Below are 19,780 nucleotides of genomic sequence, written 5' to 3' on the forward strand. Positions count from 1 at the left end.
AACACAGTTTAGCTCTTTGTTAATCCAACTGTCGTGTCAGATTTTGAAAATATGCTTTACAGCGAAAGCAATCCAAGCGTTTGTGTAAATTTGTCGATCACTAGACAAACATGAACACCTAGCATCACAGTAGCTTGGTCACGAAAATCAGAAAAGCAATAAAATTCATTGCTTACCTTTGATGATCTTCGGATGTTTTCAATCACGAGACTCCCAGTTACACAATAAATGTTCCTTTTGTTCCATAAAGATTATTTTTATATCCAAAATACCTCAGTTTGTTTGGCGCGTTATGTTCAGAAATCCACAGGCTCGAGCGGTCACGACAATGCAGACGAAAATTCCAAATAGTATCCGTAATGTCCACATAAACATTTCAAATGTTTTTTATAATCAATCCTCAGGTTGTTTTTAACCTGTTGCGACGAGCAATCCCGTATCCGGGAGCGTAATTATAGCCTCAAGCTCATTACCATAACGCAACGTTAACTATTCATGAAAATCGCAAATGAAAGGAAATAATATATTGGCTCACAAGCTTAGCCTTTTGTTAACAACACTTTCATCTCAGAATTTCAAAAAATGCTTTTCAACCATAGCTACACAAGCATTTGTGTAAGAGTATTGATAGCTAGCATAGCATTAAGCCTAGCATTCAGCAGGCAACATTTTCACAAAAACAAGAAAAGCATTCAAATAAAATCATTTACCTTTGAAGAACTTCGGATGTTTTCAATGAGGAGACTCTCAGTTAGATAGCAAATGTTCAGTTTTTCCAAAAAGATTATTTGTGTAGGACAAATCGCTCCGTTTTGTTCATCACGTTTGGCTAAGAAAAAAAAACGTATCCGGGAGCGTAATTATAGCCTCAAGCTCATTACCATAACGCAACGTTAACTATTCATGAAAATCGCAAATGAAATGAAATAAATATATTGGCTCACAAGCTTAGCCTTTTGTTAACAACACTGTCATCTCAGATTTTCAAAAAATGCTTTTCAACCATAGCTACACAAGCATTTGTGTAAGAGTATTGATAGCTAGCATAGCATTAAGCCTAGCATTCAGCAGGCAACATTTTCACAAAAACAAGAAAAGCATTCAAATAAAATCATTTACCTTTGAAGAACTTCGGATGTTTTCAATGAGGAGACTCTCAGTTAGATAGCAAATGTTCAGTTTTTCCAAAAAGATTATTTGTGTAGGAGAAATCGCTCCGTTTTGTTCATCACGTTTGGCTAAGAAAAAAAAACGAAAATTCAGTCATTACAACGGTGAACTTTTTTCCAAATTAAATCCATAATATCGACAGAAACATGGCAAATGTTGTTTAGAATCAATCCTCAAGGTGTTTTTCACATATCTATTCGATGATAAATCACTCGTGGCAGTTTGGTTTCTCCTCTGAACAAAATGGAAAAATGCATGCACCTGGAGATTACGCAATAGTTTCGACGGAGGACACCGAGCGGACACCTGGTAAATATAGTCTCTTATGGTCAATTTTCCAATGATATGCCTACAAATACGTCACAATGCTGCAGACACCTTGGGGAAACGACAGAAAGTGTAGGCTCATTCCTTGCGCATTCCTTGCACAGCCATATAAGGAGACATTGGAACACAGCGCATTCAAAATCTGGCTCACTTCCTGTATGAAATTACATCTTGGTTTCGCCTGTAGCATTAGTTCTGTGGCACTCACAGACAATATCTTTGCAGTTTTGGAAACGTCAGAGTGTTTTCTTTCCAAAGCTGTCAATTATATGCATAGTCGAGCATCTTTTCGTGACAAAATATCTTGTTTAAAACCAAAAATGAAATACTGCCCCCAGAGGTTCAAGAGGTTAAAATATATAATCGATAATATATCAACCGGCACTGTCTCTTTTTCAGTAGGAGAGGGAGAGACAATGGCTGCCCAAGCTCTGTTGCGCAAGCAAAACTCATGCGAACACCTGACGCGATGTTATCTTTCTCGCTCATTTTTCAAAATAAAAGCCTGAAACTATGTCTAAAGACTGTTGACACTGTTGACACCAGGAAGCGATAGGAAAATGAATCTGGTTGACATCCCTTTAAATGGAGCGAAGGCAGGCTATGGAACATTGAGCTTTCAAAATAGAAGCCACTTCCGGGTTTGATTTTCCTCAGGCTTCGCCTGCAATATCAGTTCTGTTATACTCACAGACAATATTTTGACAGTTTTGGAAACGTTAGTGTGTTTTCTATCCTAATCTGTCAATTATATGCATATTCTAGCATATGGGCCTGAGAAATAGGCTGTTTATATTGGGAACGTTATTTTTCCAAACATAAAAATAGTGCCCCCTAGCTGAAAGAGGTTAAAAGTCAGAGGTAATAGATAACTGTATTGTGACAATGGAGTGAATCAACTGTCCTGATTCTGTTTACACACTATTCTTTCACCTGCTCTGTCCTGCAGTGTACCAAGCCGTGTGGTGGAGGAATAAAGACACGGCTGGTGGCGTGTCAGAGGCCCAACGGAGAACGCTTTAACGATCTGAGCTGTGAGATTCTAGAAAAACCGCCCGACCGTGAGCAGTGCAATACTCATGCGTGCCCGTCTAACCCCCATTGGAGCACAGACCCATGGAGCGCGGTACGCTCGTAAATATACACATTTTCTTCCGCCATCTTTCTTAAAAGTCCTCTCATTTCACTACACACAGAGTTTGACAAACAAACAATCAAACCTGAGAGAGCAGGTTGTTTCTGTAGCGCTTACATGCTGGAAACTCCACTTTTCATTTCACTGTTACCCTTCCCTTGGCACCAGAGACTTGTCATCCTTCTAGAGACAGTTGGGAATTGATTTCTGTTCCACATAAGAGACAGGACACACACACAATACACACAACACACCAACAAGTGTAACATATGAAAAGCTTAATTGACAGTTGTGACCATAACAACACTTTCTCTGTTATCAGTCTTAGTGTTAAAAATTCAGGATCAGTTTGTATCAGAATCAAAGCTAGTTTGTAAAATATTGATTTAAAAGATAATTTATTACTTAAGAGATTTTCTTCTTTGTTTCCTATGTATATAGAATTGACATCCAACGTTTCTGTTATTGCTCTTTGTATTCGCACACTTAGTCATTCGTTGTTCATATGCAAATATTGATCAATGTTTTTGTATATCAGGAGTTTAAGATGCATTGTTTGTTTTTTGTTAACACCCAAAGAAAGAATGGACATATACTCGAGTGTTGTTGCTATTCATACTCTTTTTGAGTTTTTATGTACTCTAGAGATGGATACATCATTCTGATGCTAAAGCTTTATTGACCATCATAACTGTAAAAATGTAATTTGTCTTAAAGTGTGTAATATGCAGTTCAAACAATAACAAAGCCCCCCTGTTTCGGTAAACATCTAAGGGGTGGGGCTGGATAAATGTAACCACTCTTAATTGCATAGACAGAGCTATGGATGCAAGGACTGACCATCCATGACATGAAAATTATAGTTTTAACCATGTTTTGAGGTTATACAGTGTTTTGTTTACAATTACATTGTTTATGAACAAAGAAGTAAATAAAGGTTATATTTTGGGTTCTGATGGGATTAGACAGTTAAACTAAGTTTCTTAGTTAATATAAATGATGTTCTTCAAGAATCAATGGCTATATAGAATGACAAAAGTTTTTTTTTTAAATGGATGTAGCAATCGCAGATTGCCCCTTTAAGGCACATGCAGTTTTTATAGAGAATTTACTAATCATCGTCTGTTTACACCTTATTTTACAGTCCACTATTTACCTGCTATTTGTTCAGAAATTTCATTGTAAATGGTAATTACATGATAATGACCTAATGATTACTGTTTAGTAATGTAAGTGCCGGGTAGTTACCAATTATGCTAAATTCTTAAAAAGAAACAATAGTGTTTCTCAGTTAAGACTAAGTCAACACCAGCTGAAATAGGACTGTAGAATAAAGTGATAACTGTATTATTTGATCAATTATGTGATTCTTCTGGATAATAGTCATTTTACCACAGCTTGAAGTCTTGACCCAGATTCCTTCCTTTTTACTAGCACAGACATAAGAACCCGGCCCAACCAGTAGGTCCAAGGCCCACCGCTCAAAAGGTGCTTGATGTGAGTGTATTTATGTCATGTTAGATATGTCTATATATTCGCTTTTGTAAATAGTTTATTTTGGTGCGATCACCAGTGCTCAATACACATGTGAAAATATGCTATGCTCAACCATACCTCACTTGGAACAAACACAACTCAACTAGCCATTAACTTGTACTTACAATGGTGCTTTTGCAAAACAAGGGAGAAATGAGATATAAACATCAAAGAATCACTATATATTTTATTTCAAACTTAAGGTCATAAACTGTTTATTGTGACATAGAGAAATGTATGTAAACTGGTGTTTTGAGAAGTTGTTTATATTCTTTTTTTTGTCATGTTTTTTTACGAAGAGTTGATTATTGATTATGTCCCTTGAAAATATTGTAATGTTAGGTGAAAATGTGTTGTGGTTTTTAAAAAGGTAAAGATAATTTTTTAAGTGTGTTCGATTTATTCACCACCAAACCTGTTGGAGCTCTGTTGGAGCTCAAAGAGAATGCCCCATGTCCTAGCTTTGTGAACACACAGTTAGTGCCTGCGACCACAGGGAGAGTTTATAGTGTTCTATATACCTGGAGCTCATCTTCTGAGCCAGTCGTATGTTTCTACCTCATTATCTTCTAACATCACTCCCCACCCACCTATTATCTTCTGCCGGAGGGCTGCATCCTCATTCCCATTCATCATGATCTAGGGTCGGTGTTTTGTTCTACCTCAATGGCGACGAGTGAAATTGGGGTAGTGAAAGCTGATCTTGGATCTGTGGTAAAGGTGCAACCTCTGCCTGGAGCCCACCCAGTCATTTCTAAGGCTAATTGTAACCTCCTGGTCATTAATGTCTGTGCATACATTGCAGACATCACACCTTATTTTAAGGGTCTGTTAACACAGCTCTCAAGCAGGTAGTGAGTGTATTTCTCACTACACCTTGTTCACTAAAGAAAACAATCATTTCTAACTATCTCTAATATGAGGAATGAAAAGGAACCATAAGGTTTGGGTTGATTATGATGAATCCAAAAAGAGTGTAAGTAACTTTTTACACTACATGATACAACTCCACATGCACATAAGTCTCATGTCACTGTGAAATTGTCGATAATTTGATTTGTAGAATAAATTGCAAAACACAGTTATACAGTATATGCATGATGATGCATTTACAATGTGTTTGATACCAACAGACTCTAGAAATAAAGCACTCTATGCCTCTCATTCCATATGGCAGTATCAGTTCGGGTTTCAAATACATTTGTGTATATTTATATAATGATCTGTATTTATTTCTACTTCATTATAATGTCATGTCAATATTTAATTTTATATTAACTTGCTGAATTTATGTTAGCTCACAGAGAGGTAACGATTAAAATGAACTAGAGGTGCTCTTTAAAAGTGTATTTCATTTACTGTAAAATATCATGTTCATGAACTATCACGAACGATTGCTTATGCTCAAATGAAGTTCCAAAACATCAATTTATATGGATTTTCTTTCAAGTCTATCCTCTAGTTTATGTAGCATACAGCTAGGTAGTTCCATGATTGTCTAAAGTGAAAAATGAAGCTCATATGAGAGAAGATAATAGGTGGAAGCACTCATTGCCATTGAGGGATTCCGCCATTTTAATGTAGCCAACTGGGTGGGGATTCCTATGGGTTGGGAGTAATCAGCCAATGATCAGAACATTATCTTCTTCAAATTGGTTAGCCTAGTTTGTAAATGGCGTTAAGCTATATGACTGCCATCTAGTAGCCACAATAAATTCACGACACACAAGCTTTGGTTCAAGAATCCAGCACTGCAGGTGGTGGTAAATTACCAATATTAGCTTAAACACGTTTTTCAAACATCAAAAGCAGAAGAAGATGGACTACTTTAAATGGAGATGCAGATGCCATAATGGCACAGATAAAATGTTGCGAACTCTATACATCTGTATGGAGAAGAGAGGCAAAACATCTGCGCTCTTGAGCTCATCTTAGTTACAGGAGGACTAATGTCTAGGGAAAAAACTGATAAACGTACACTCTGGGACACTGGTTTCTAAAAATAGTTTCATTAAATGAGATAATTGCCATGAGGAAACACTAATAGTGAAGCAAACACATTCACTTACACTACCACAGGCAAGCTTGTAGTCCTGTTAAAAATCTAATCTACAAGTCTGTGCTTTAATTAAGACGATTTCCTTCAGACTTTACACTAATTACACTAGGAACGTGGAAGTGATCATTATAATTAACCAAATTACCTACCATGGATTAAATAGGAAATTACCTCTACAGAGAGCATTACTCGAGCTCACTAACTGGTGTTTGCTTGTCTTATGAGGTCAGGGCCCCAGTGACCTATTTGAGCAATCATGATTTTTCTGTCGGCCAAAGTTCAAAGCCTTTTGTACCAAGCAAAATCTTTATTCTCTGTGACACTGACAAGATGGATCCCCCACTTACTGCGCTTATTCACTCCTCATGCCTGACATGTTTTTTTTGTGTGCCTGGCAACACGTGCTCTACAACTACATTGCCCCCTCATCCGCCCCTCGCCAGTCCCCCCTCGCCCAATGTGGGTTGATGACATTGTTCTGATGGTGGGGGGCTGGTGACAGTGACTCAAATGAAAGCCCGTCAGAAAGACAAGGGTCACATTTGATCTGGGATGGGCCCCTTCGTTGTACAGCTAATCAGCATGGATGGACTTCTGGGAAAGGGCTGTGATCCAAGGAAAAAAAGCCGGGAAAGCCCTGTTGTCTGTGGGGGCCCGGAAGGCCCAGTCGCCTTTGATTCCGGGATGGAATGCAGACTTTGGAATGTGGTCTATTTTAGGCACAACTTGCTGTCTGTCCGGGGCATTGTTATATTTGACACTGTAAATAAAAGCATCTGATTTGAATGGTACAATCGAATTGTGTCTGACTGCATGATAGTGGAAAATAGTGTTATAGTTGAAAATTGTGTTGTAGATTAAAGGTAGTTTTTTGATGATTACACTTTACATTGATATCAATGTATAAATTTCACTCAGAGCATGCTAAAATATAAGCCCATTTATACCTGGTTGCCATAATACACCCTTTGTCCTGATCTTGTCCAGATTCTGATTGTGATGATTGAAAGATGCATTGTGATCTGATTGTGATCCGCTCTTCCTGACCATCTCTAAAGGTTGTCAGGCACACATTGTGTCTGGAAATCTTAAAAGTGTAGACGCATCTGGACAGTGAAACCATTTAAATCATTATCCTGTTCTCTAAAATCATTGACATGTGGCACTACTGACTTAAGGCTTCAATATGTGTCTTAAAATAAATAAATATATATCTGTCAATGAATCTGTCAAATAAATTGCATAGGGAGAGACCAGAAACTCTAGTCACAATGCAGAAACAGTGGACAGATAAGACACATTTTAATACCATGCATACATGCATTTCTGAAGATGTGGGCACAATAAGAAAGTGGACAAGATCAAGACATACTTGGTAGTGGCAGGTATAAACAAGTTTATGTAATGGTTGTTGGGTAAATTTCTGCATGAATCACATTAACTAACTGCATGTAATAAAGGTGTCCAGTTGACACCCATATCGTTTGTGGATGTAGAGAATTGGTCGGTGATTTACTTGTGTTCACTAACTGGTGCTTAGTGACAGTGCTGTAATGATTGAAATCCAAGGTAATAGCAAGTTATTGGAGCAGAGTAAAATATCTGGAAAGCTCAATTAAAGAGTATATAAAACCTTGAGGAATTATCTGATATTTGAAAAGCAGCACAGTCTGACTGCCTGCCCTTTGTTGTAAATGCCTTTTATTAAATGATTTAAGCCTTTGTATAATACTATTTCTCCTAAACGGCCCTCCAGTACCATGATCCTAGCCTGTGTGTCTGCCCTCTGTGTCTACCTAAATCCTAATTCCAAACACCACTGTAATGCCTGCTCGTGGGTAAAACAATGGTATCTAAGTTGGAATGTTACCTAAAACACCATATATGGGCAATAAGAGCACCTTAAAAGTAGAAGTGGCCTGCATGCTCTTAGAGTCCTCATGCAGACTGATGGCTGGCCTCAAGTGATACTTATAAAGTAGGGCTAACTGAAACTGGTAACAGAACCACGCAATGCTGGGCCCAATAACAGCCTCTTACAGATTTATGCATGTGAGGAACATCTGGAGACTAAGGCCTAGATTAAATCAGATTGAGCGCTAACCAACGTTGGCCGACATCCGCATAGCAGATGTTTTGGCGGTGTTGGAGGTGTAACTGTGGTATGAGCTGACATATCGGTGAGAGGCTTTTCTTGTGTGCAAAAAAACACCTTTCCTTATTATCCCTTCCGTGTTAGAAGCTCAAAACGGAGCTAGAAAGTGTAGGCTCGATCAATGTTAGAAATAATGACTTTCAAATGTCAAACCATTGATGATAGGCTAATGCATGTTTTCATGTTCATTTGGAGGTGGGGGATTTGAGCCTATCAGTCAAATTCAAGTGTTTGAACTTGTAACACGGCTGCATAGGATTTGTCGGATTATAGTCAGGTGTGGTTTTGTTGCATCCGATGGCATTATACGCGATAAGGTCACACAACGAGCTGCTTGTGAATTTGACAGCTTTAACGCAGTTCCACTTCCAACACCGCCAAAACAATCTGATTGAAATTAGCCTTAAGCCAAAACACCTAAATGTAATGGGGGGCTCCTCACAGTAAGACATGTATACATTACAATACAGTACATATATTAAAATGGTCTCCCTTATGTTTATTGAAATTCATTAGAACAAACATTTTTCAAATGTATAGCGGTACAGAGAGTAACCACGCATTGTTGATGTTTTGGCATCATTTTTTATTTGATCATGTCATTCTCTATCTCTTAAAGATGCAATATGCTACAATTCTGATAGTTCCCCTCATTTCAGTTTATGTGATAAAACAATCAAAGTGTAGAGAATCATTGTACCATCTAAACTGCTGTGAAATATCTTTTCAAACCAAAAATATTGTATTTTCAGCTGTTTGATCCTGGTGTACCAAACTGAACAAAACAGAATAAATCTACTACTTTTTAGACTTGCTTTCAAAGAGAATGGCAGATCTATACCTCAAATTTCTATGTGAATTTGGTGGTCCCAAAATGTTACATATTGCTGCTTTAAATTAAATTATTTTAGTAACTTTAGATTTGTCATTCCTTTTCATTTTGTGCTTTTGTTTTCATTTGTTAATATAAAATGAAATGCCAATAATAGTGTATAATGCATATAAAACAAATCCATTCACAAAGTGCTCACTTCTACAGTAATTTCCAGTGGGAAGTAACTTCCAGTTGTTGTCCTCTGGACCATGGGGACATTTAGCCCCGCCCTCCCTCTCCTAAATGAGGTGAAAGGTTGTCGTGGGTTCCTGTCAGGCGCGGTCCCTCACTGAGCAGTGCAGTGCGCCATGCTGGGATACTTACTTGTTCAACCGAGAGCCTGTCGCATCCTATCTGTACTTGCAACTCTACACTGCTCATGGGGCATTTAAGCCCTGAACAGTGCCTGACAGGCAGTCCTGTCCCCCAGGCTGTGCGCCACCCCCAAGACCAAAGCCAGTCGCATGCAAGGAACAACGAGCAATGAAGCCACATTCAAACAGAGCCAGAAAGCTGAAGCCTGGAGGATAAAAGGTAATATAGCTTGTGTCTTTCAAAATGAAGACAACTGGCGCCGGAAGTGGCAGCAGTTTACGGGCGCCTAACCAATTGTGCTATTATGTGGGTTTTTTTTCTTATTATTTGTAACTTATTTTGTACATAATGTTTCTGCTACCGTATCGTACGGCAAAAAATATCTTCTGGATCTCAGGAAAGCGATCACTCACCTCGAATTAGACAGAGTTTTTCTTCAACAAGCAGGACGCACAGGATGTACTTCGAACACCCGACAAGGCCAACATCCCCGTCATTGGCAAGAGAAAGAGACGCAGGTACAGAGGACACAGAGCAGGGTGCCTCGTAAGGATCCACAGACGGCGAGTGGGAAAGCAGCCGTTACCGTCAATATTACTTGCCAACGTGAAATCATTGGACAATAAATTAGACAAGGTACGATCATGAATATCCTACCAACGGGACATCCTAAACTGCAACATCTTGTGTTTCACGAAATCGTGGCTGAATGATGACATAGATATTCAACTAGCGGGATATACGTTGCACCGGCAAGATAGAACAGCACACTCCGGTAAGACGGTCCATGAATTCTAAGGAAGACTTATTTTGATCGCCTGAAGTGGAGTATCTTATGATAAACTGTAGACCACACTACTTGCCAAGAGAGTTTTCATCCATACTTTTCGTGGCTGTTTATTTACCATCACAGACGGATGCTGGCAATAAGACCGCATTCAGTCAGCTGTATAAGGAAATAAGCTAACGGCTGTGGATTTTAATGCAGGGAAACTTAAATCAGTTTTACCTCATTTCTATCAACATGTTAAATGCGCAACCAGAGGGAAAACAATTCTAGATCACCTGTAGTCCACAAACAGAGAAGCATACAAAGCTCTCCCTCGCCTTCCATTTGTTAAATCTGACCACAATTCTATCCTCCAGATTCCTGCTTACAAGCAAAAATTAAAGCAGGAAGCACCAGTGGCTCGGTCTATAAAAAAAAGTGGTCAGATGAAGCAGATGCTAAACTACAGGACTGTTTTGCTAGCACAGACTGAAACATGTTTCCCGGGATTCTTCCGATGGCATTGAGGAGTACACGACATCAGTCACTGGCTTTGTCAATACATACCCCAACAGAAGCCATGGATTACAGGCAACATCAAATCAAATCAAATCAAATTTTATTTGCCACATACACATGGTTAGCAGATGTTAATGCGAGTGTAGCGAAATGCTTGTGCTTCTAGTTCCGACAATGCAGTAATAACCAACAAGTAATCTAACTAACAATTCCAAAACTACTGTCTTATACACAGTGTAAGGGGATAAAGAATATGTACATAAGGATATATGAATGAGTGATGGTACAGAGCAGCATAGGCAAGATACAGTAGATGGTATCGAGTACAGTATATACATATGAGATGAGTATGTAAACAAAGTGGCATAGTTAAAGTGGCTAGTGATACATGTATTACATAAGGATGCAGTCGATGATATAGAGTACAGTATATACGTATGCATATGAGATGAATAATGTAGGGTAAATAACATTATATAAGGTAGCATTGTTTAAAGTGGCTAGTGATATATTTACATCATTTCCCATCAATTCCCATTATTAAAGTGGCTGGAGTTGAGTCAGTGTCAGTGTCAGTGTGTTGGCAGCAGCCACTCAATGTTAGTGGTGGCTGTTTAACAGTCTGATGGCCTTGAGATAGAAGCTGTTTTTCAGTCTCTTGGTCCCAGCTTTGATGCACCTGTACTGACCTTGCCTTCTGGATGATAGCGGGGTGAACAGGCAGTGGCTCGGGTGGTTGATGTCCTTCATGATCTTTATGGCCTTCCTGTAACATCGGGTGGTGTAGGTGTCCTGGAGGGCAGGTAGTTTGCCCCCGGTGATGCGTTGTGTAGACCTCACTACCCTCTGGAGAGCCTTACGGTTGTGGGTGGAGCAGTTGCCGTACCAGGCGGTGATACAGCCCGCCATGATGCTCTCGATTGTGCATCTGTAGAAGTTTGTGAGTGCTTTTGGTGACATGCCGAATTTCTTCAGCCTCCTGAGGTTGAAGAGGCGCTGCTGCGCCTTCTTCACGATGCTGTCTGTGTGAGTGGACCAATTCAGTTTGTCTGTGATGTGTATGCCGAGGAACTTAAAACTTGCTACCCTCTCCACTACTGTTCCATCGATGTGGATCGGGGGGTGTTCCCTCTGCTGTTTCCTGAAGTCCACAATCATCTCCTTAGTTTTGTTGACGTTGAGTGTGAGGTTATTTTCCTGACACCACACTCCGAGGGCCTTCACCTCCTCCCTGTAGGCCGTCTCGTCGTTGTTGTTAATCAAGCCTACCACTGTTGTGTCGTCCGCAAACTTGATGATTGAGTTGGAGGCGTGCGTGGCCACGCAGTCGTGGGTGAACAGGGAGTACAGGAGAGGGCTCAGAACGCACCCTTGTGGGGCCCCAGTGTTGAGGATCAGCGGGGTGGAGATGTTGTTGCCTACCCTCACCACCTGGGGGCGGCCCGTCAGGAAGTCCAGTACCCAGTTGCACAGGGCGGGGTCGAGACCCAGGGTCTCGAGCTTGATGACGAGCTTGGAGGGTACTATGGTGTTGAATGCCGAGCTGTAGTCGATGAACAGCATTCTCACATAGGTATTCCTCTTGTCCAGATGGGTTAGGGCAGTGTGCAGTGTGGTTGAGATTGCATCGTCTGTGGACCTATTTGGGCGGTAAGCAAATTGGAGTGGGTCTAGGGTGTCAGGTAGGGTGGAGGTGATATGGTCCTTGACTAGTCTCTCAAAGCACTTCATGATGACGGAAGTGAGTGCTACGGGGCGGTAGTCGTTTAGCTCAGTTACCTTAGCTTTCTTGGGAACAGGAACAATGGTGGCCCTCTTGAAGCATGTGGGAACAGCAGACTGGTATAGGGATTGATTGAATATGTCCGTAAACACACCGGCCAGCTGGTCTGCGCATGCTCTGAGGGCGCGGCTGGGGATGCCGTCTGGGCCTGCAGCCTTGCGAGGGTTAACACGTTTAAATGTCTTACTCACCTCGGCTGCAGTGAAGGAGAGTCCGCATGTTTTCGTTGCAGGCCGTGTCAGTGGCACTGTATTGTCCTCAAAGCGGGCAAAAAAGTTATTTAGTCTGCCTGGGAGCAAGACATCCTGGTCCGTGACTGGGCTGGATTTCTTCTTGTAGTCCGTGATTGACTGTAGACCCTGCCACATGCCTCTTGTGTCTGAGCCGTTGAATTGAGATTCTACTTTGTCTCTGTACTGACGCTTAGCTTGTTTGATAGCCTTGCGGAGGGAATAGCTGCACTGTTTGTGTTCGGTCATGTTACCAGTCATCTTGCCCTGATTAAAAGCAGTGGTTCGCGCTTTCAGTTTCACGCGAATGCTGCCATCAATCCACGGTTTCTGGTTAGGGAATGTTTTAATCGTTGCTATGGGAACGACATCTTCAACGCACGTTCTAATGAACTCGCACACCGAATCAGCGTATTCGTCAATATTGTTATCTGACGCAATACGAAACATCTCCCAGTCCATGTGATGGAAGCAGTCTTGGAGTGTGGAGTCAGCTTGGTCGGACCAGCGTTGGACAGACCTCAGCGTGGGAGCCTCTTGTTTTAGTTTCTGTCTGTAGGCAGGGATCAACAAAATGGAGTCGTGGTCAGCTTTTCCGAAAGGAGGGCGGGGCAGGGCCTTATATGCGTTGCGGAAGTTAGAGTAACAATGATCCAAGGTTTTTCCACCCCTGGTTGCGCAATCGATACGCTGATAAAATTTAGGGAGTCTTGTTTTCAGATTAGCCTTGTTAAAATCCCCAGCTACAATGAATGCAGCCTCCGGATAAATGGATTCCAGTTTGCAAAGAGTCAAATAAAGTTTGTTCAGAGCCATCGATGTGTCTGCTTGGGGGGGGATATATACGGCTGTGATTATATGCGGTCTACATTTGATTGTGAGGAATTCTAAATCAGGTGAACAGAAGGATTTGAGTTCCTGTATGTTTCTTTCATCACACCATGTCTCGTTAGCCATAAGGCTTACGCCCCCGCCCCTCTTCTTACCAGAAAGATGTTTGTTTCTGTCGGCGCGATGCGTGGAGAAACCCGCTGGCTGCACCGCCTCGTATAGCGTCTCTCCAGTGAGCCATGTTTCCGTGAAGCAAAGAATGTTATAGTCTCTGATGTCCCTCTGGAATGCTACCCTTGCTCGGATTTCATCAACCTTGTTGTCAAGAGACTGGACATTGGCGAGAAGAATGCTAGGGAGTGGTGCACGAGACCGCCTCGTTTCCCTATTTTTCGGAGTCGTTTTTTTGCGTCGCCGCATAGGATCCATTCCATTCGCACTGAGCTAAAGTGTAGAGCAGCCGCATTCAAGGTGTGAGACTCTAACCAGGAAGCTTATAAGAAATCCTGCTATGTCCTCCAACAAACCATCAAACAGGCAAATCCCCAATACAGGGCTAAGATTGAATCATACTACACCGGCTCCAACGCTCGTCCTTTGTGGCAGGGCTTGCAAACTATTACAGACTACAAAGGGAAGCACAGCCGCAAGCTGCCCAGTGACACACGTCTACCAGACGAGCTAAATTACTTCTATGCTCGCTTCGAGGCAAGCAACACTGAGGCATGCATGAGGGCATCAGCTGTTCCAGACAACTGTGTGATCACGCTCTCCGTAGCCGATGTGAGCAAGACCTTTAAACAGGTCAACATTCACAAGGCCATGGGGCCAGACAGATTACCAGGACGTGTGCTCCGGGCATGTGCTGACCAACTGGCTGGTGCCTTTACTGACATTTTCATGTCCCTGATTGAGTCTGTAATACTAACATGTTTCAAGCAGACCACCATAGTCCCTGTGCCCAAGAACACTAAGGCAACCTGCCTAAATGACTACAGACCCGTAGCACTCAGGTCCGTAGACATGAAGTGCTTTGAAAGGCTGGTAATGGCTCACATTAACACCATTATCCCAAAAACCCTTTACCCACTCCAATTTACATTCCGCCCAATCAGCTCGGGATTCATATGATGCATATGATACTGTGGGTGAGCGCTATTCCAGCCAGGTTGATCAGATTCAATAGCAGACTCAGAGGCTCATAAGTCAGGATGCTGCCATTCATGGTTCCATGTTGAATCATTTAACCCCTTCCCTTCTCTCTGCTGGCTCCCTGTGCCACTCCAAGCTAGCCGGGTCTCTATGAAGCATGCATGTAGTGGCCAGTGTCCTAGTGGCTGCCATAAAGACACAGCCAACAACAACACAGTCAACGCAGGCAGCCCTGTCAGCACAAGCAACCTGCTCAACCTAAACAGGCAACCTGCCCCTCAGAAGGCAAGCCCACCTATCGCCTCAACTCCTTTCTTTGGATTCAACCTCTTATTAAGATTAAAAGGACAGACTGCATGCATAGTAAACTATTGCATATTGTGTCATTCTTAATCCCTCTTTAGGGTCTTTAATGAAAAGAAGACAATGTATTATTACTGAGGTTATGCGGTATATGATATGGTCCCATTTCTCTCTGCATGTGTGTAACTGTGTGCATTTTGTCCCTCCAGTCACTCCATACCCAAAGCCAGTTCTGGGGTTCTGGAATTCTAAAAGAGTTCTATAGGAGCCCAGTCGACCTACAGCTCCAGCAAATTGAGATTTTGTTTTAATTTCTTAAAAGGGATTTATTTTACTTGAACCAGTCCAGTCAATTGTTTATTAAGTGTCTCTAACAGTCTCTAATAGTCTCTAACTGTGAATGGGAAGATATGATTAAGATGTAAGCCATGTTTTGCAAGTTTGGAATAAATTTGCCAACCTTTTTAATCACAAGGCACTTTTTTATATTGTACTGTTCATATCATGGAACAAAAGTATAACATCAAGGGTGTGTGTCTTAAAATGACACTCTATATACCCTGTATAGTGCACAACTAGTCCTGGCCATAGGTAGTGGGAATAAAGAGCCATTTCAGAAGTAGATGCTCATTGGCTGCTTGTTTACCAACTAGTAGAAATATGCCATAGCAAACCAGAATGATCCTGAACTGTAACACTGACATGTCAATCTGCTTGTTGATGAAGGTCCTTCTGAGCTAGGCACTGTTCAGATGTCTTAACCTTTGTATGACATGGATCAGTTCATGCCCAGTTTGGGAGTTGAGGTGTTTTGTAGATTAAATTATTTGTGAAAAAACTATCTCAAACTTGACCTCTAGAAGAAGCACAGTGGCTATTATAGAGGGTATGCTCTTTTGAGAGCATGTTTTAGAATATTGCCAATAGAAATGTAATGCATAGAATCATTTATGGTGTTTACGGACATATTCAATCAATTCTTATCCCAGTCTGCTGTGCCCAAGTGCTTCAAGATGGCCACCATTGTTCCTGTTCCCAAGAAAGCTAAGGTAACTGAACTAAATTACTATCGCCCCGTAGCACTCACTTCTGTCATCATGAAGTGCTTTGAGAGACTAGTCAAGGATCTTATCACCTCCAACCTACCTGATATCCTAGACCCACTCCAATTTGCTTACCACCCCAATAGGTCCACAGACGACACAATTGCCATCAAACTGCACACTCCCCTATCCCATCTGGACAAGCGGAATACCTATTTAAGAATGCTGTTCATTGACTACAGCTCAGCATTCAATACCATAGTACCCTCCAAACTCGTCATTAAGCTCGAGACCCTGGGGCTCGACCCTGCCCTGTGCAACTGGGTCCTGGACTTTCTGACGGGCCACCCCAGGTGATGAGGGCCTCATTTCATTCATGATTATCATACACTAAATATCTGCTCCGAGCACATGGAATAGAGCAGCCTTTTAAAATAAATACCACCACTAATACTGATCGTTGTCTTTGACAGTTATTTACTTGGGACCAGGTTATTACTCTGTCATTTCTCGAAGCATGTTGACATCCCGTGCATGTGTTACACAAAAACAAATATAATTCTGTTCATGGACACCCCTGGCTATAACTATTCACTACTTATGACATTTATGTACACTTTATTGTGCCAGATTAGAGCAACTGAGAACAGGAGCTGGAAAGTGGTTGCTGATCACAGGGGAGTATATTCTTTATGGTCTTAGGCTGCATTTACACAGGCAGCGCAATTAGATTTTTTTGCCCAATTATTGGCAAAAGATCTGATCTGATTGGTCAAAAGACCAATATTAGGCTGCCTGTTTAAACACAGCCCTATTGTAGGTAGGCCGTCATTGTACATATGTTAAATAAAGGTTAAATACAAAATATTGTGTGCTGTGGTGAGTGATCTGAATGTTCAGAGTCTGCAGCTGTACATCTGTGATGTCACCACTGAGGTACATAATGTAGAATATCCATTAACTATAACTCAAGTATGTAAAAGACAAAACAGACCAACACGAACGTCAGCCGTGAGCAGTAGATCACCTGCTGGGTGTCGACGAACAGTGGCCATTCAACATGTAGAATCATTGGGAAATAATCAGAAAATGGCAGCAAATATTCTGAGGCTGTGCAAGACCGACGTTAGCGTTGGTCGGTCGTGTCCTTTATAGGGAACAAAATTGGATGAAACAAGCCATTATCTTCAACAGTGCATTTATTGTCACAGGTCGAATTCAACATTGCTTCTTATCTGAACACAAGCCGGAAGGAAAAATAACACCAAAATGTACACAAGCACTAGTCGGAATAGCAAAAAAAACAACAACAATGCTTAAATAAGAGTTAAGGTGCAACCCATTTCAACAGGAGGCTAATGTAAACTGGGGGAGTGCTTTGTAGTCTTGGTAAGAGAACTCATCTCCCCACAGCTAAGGCAGGGAAGTCCTTAGTGTGGTCTGGGTTTGGGGCTACAACATAAGTCTGGAGAGCAGCACAACAGTACATATGAATATACAATAAGTGGTGTTAGGAGGTAGGATAGGATTCGAATACATCTTTTCTTCATGCTTCTACAAGGAGAGGTTGCAGCACCTCACACAATTGACAGAATTTTATGGTTGTCTTGTCATTGGTTTCCAGCATCTTGTCTAAAGGAGAGGATACCTACCCTCTGAGTCTTCTCTGCTCTCTCTGGGCTACCAGTCGTTCCCCCTTCTCGCCCCCCTGCCTCGTCCCGTTGACTAGGGTGCTGCAGTCTTCTTGGGCAGGACGCTAAAAGCTTGGCACATCTGTATTTGGGGAGTTTCTCCCACTCTTCTCTGCAGATCCTCTCAAGGATGGAGGGGGAGTGTTGCTGCACAGCTATTTTCAGGTTTCTTCAGAGATGTTTGATCGGGTTCAAGTCCGGGCATTGGCTGGGCCACTCAAGGACATTCAGAGAATGAAGCTGCACCTGAGTTGTCTTGGCTGTGTGCTTAGGTTTGTTGTCCTGCTTGAAGGTGAACCTCCATCCCAGTCTGAGGTCCTGAAGGCTCTGGAGCAGGTTTTCATCAAGGATCTCTCTGTACTTTGCTCCGTTCATTTTCCCTCGATCCTGACTATTCTCCCAGTCCCTGCTGCTGAAAAACATCTCCACAGCATGATGCTTCCACCACCATGCTTCACCGTAGGGATGGTGCCAGGTTTCCTTCAGACGTGAAGCTTGACATTCGGACCAAAGAGTTCAATCTTGGTTTCATCAGACCAGAGAATCTTATTTCTCATTGTCTGAGAGTCCTTTAGGTACCTTTTGGCAAACCCAAGCAGGCTATCATGTGCCTTACAGTGAGGATTGGCTTTCATCTGGCCACTCTACCATAAAGGCCTGATTGGGGGAGTGCTACAGAGATGGTTGTCCTTCTGGAAGGTTCTCCCATCTCCACAGAGGAACTCTGGAGCTCTGTCAGTGACCATTGGGTTCTTGGTCACCTCCCCGACCAAGGCCCTTCTCCCCCGATTGCTCAGTTTGGCCTGGCGGCCAGTCTTGGTGTTTCCAAACTTCTTCCATTTAAGAATGATGGAGTCCACTGTGTTCTTGAGGACTTTCAATGCTGCAGAAATGTTTTGGTACCCTTCCCCAGATCTGTGCCTCGACACAATCCTGTCTCAGAGCTCTACCGTGAATTCCTTCAACCTCATGGCTTGGTTTTTGATCTGACATGCACTGTCCACTGTGCTGCCTTATATAGACAGGTGTGTCTTTCCAAGTAATGTCCAAATAATTTAATTTACCACAGTTTGACTCCAGTCAAGTTGTAGGAACATCTCAAGGATAATCAATGGAAACAGGATGCACTCGAGCTCAATTTCAAGTCTCATAGCAAAGGGTCTGAACACTTGTGTAAATAAGGTATTTATATTTTATATTTGTAATAAATTTGCAAACATTTCTAAAAACCTGTTTTCACTTTGTCATAGTGGGGTAGTGTGTGTAGATTGAGGAGGCAAAAAAGTAATTGAATCAATTTTAGAATTAAGGCTGTAACTTAACAAAATGTGGAAAAAGTCAAGGGGACTGAATAGTTTCCGAATGCACTGTAAGAACAATAATATAAATTCATAATCTTTAACACAAATAGATGCCACATTGCTTTGATCCAATTCATATGGATATAATAGTTTTTTTCATGAAACAGCCAACAATGTAGAATTCTGTCTTATGAGCCTCTGAGGCTACTGTTGAATCTGATCAGCCTGGCAGGAATACAGTTCACCCACTGGATCATGTACATCAGCAATGTAGGCCAATCTTTGCTAAAAAAAAGTATTTTATTTATTCAACAGAAAATAAAAGTTGCACACCCCCAATACCCCTGACTGCCCTGTTTGTTATGGACGATGGGTGCGCTGTGAGCAGATTGGGTCGTCAGGGCAGGTCCCTTGCAGTTCAGATCCAACGTGGCAGTGGGAAAGTAGCTACTTTACCTGGTTCATTCATGATGAGAAAACTAACTGGAACAAGCTAGCTAGCTAATCAAGTTCCTAATTAGCTAGCTAGCTTAAATTAACATGTAATAAAAACAAGTCTAAATTGTTTTAAAACGTTAACTGTCACC

General features: G+C 41.6%; 1 protein-coding gene across 1 annotated transcript in view; it reads left to right on the plus strand.

Annotated features, from left to right (window-relative positions):
• Positions 1–7,013, plus strand: part of LOC112219137 (A disintegrin and metalloproteinase with thrombospondin motifs 9) — a 51,646-nt gene extending 44,633 nt beyond the window's left edge. The window contains exon 28 of the mRNA XM_024380348.2: positions 2,447–7,013. Within this exon, the coding sequence (XP_024236116.1) occupies positions 2,447–2,635 (189 nt within the window). The 3' untranslated portion in view covers positions 2,636–7,013. The remainder of the gene's footprint in view (positions 1–2,446) is intronic.
• Positions 7,014–19,780: the final 12,767 nt, after the last annotated feature.

The sequence above is a fragment of the Oncorhynchus tshawytscha genome, linkage group LG02 (genome assembly GCF_018296145.1).
Source record: "Oncorhynchus tshawytscha isolate Ot180627B linkage group LG02, Otsh_v2.0, whole genome shotgun sequence".
NCBI lineage: Eukaryota > Metazoa > Chordata > Actinopteri > Salmoniformes > Salmonidae > Oncorhynchus > Oncorhynchus tshawytscha.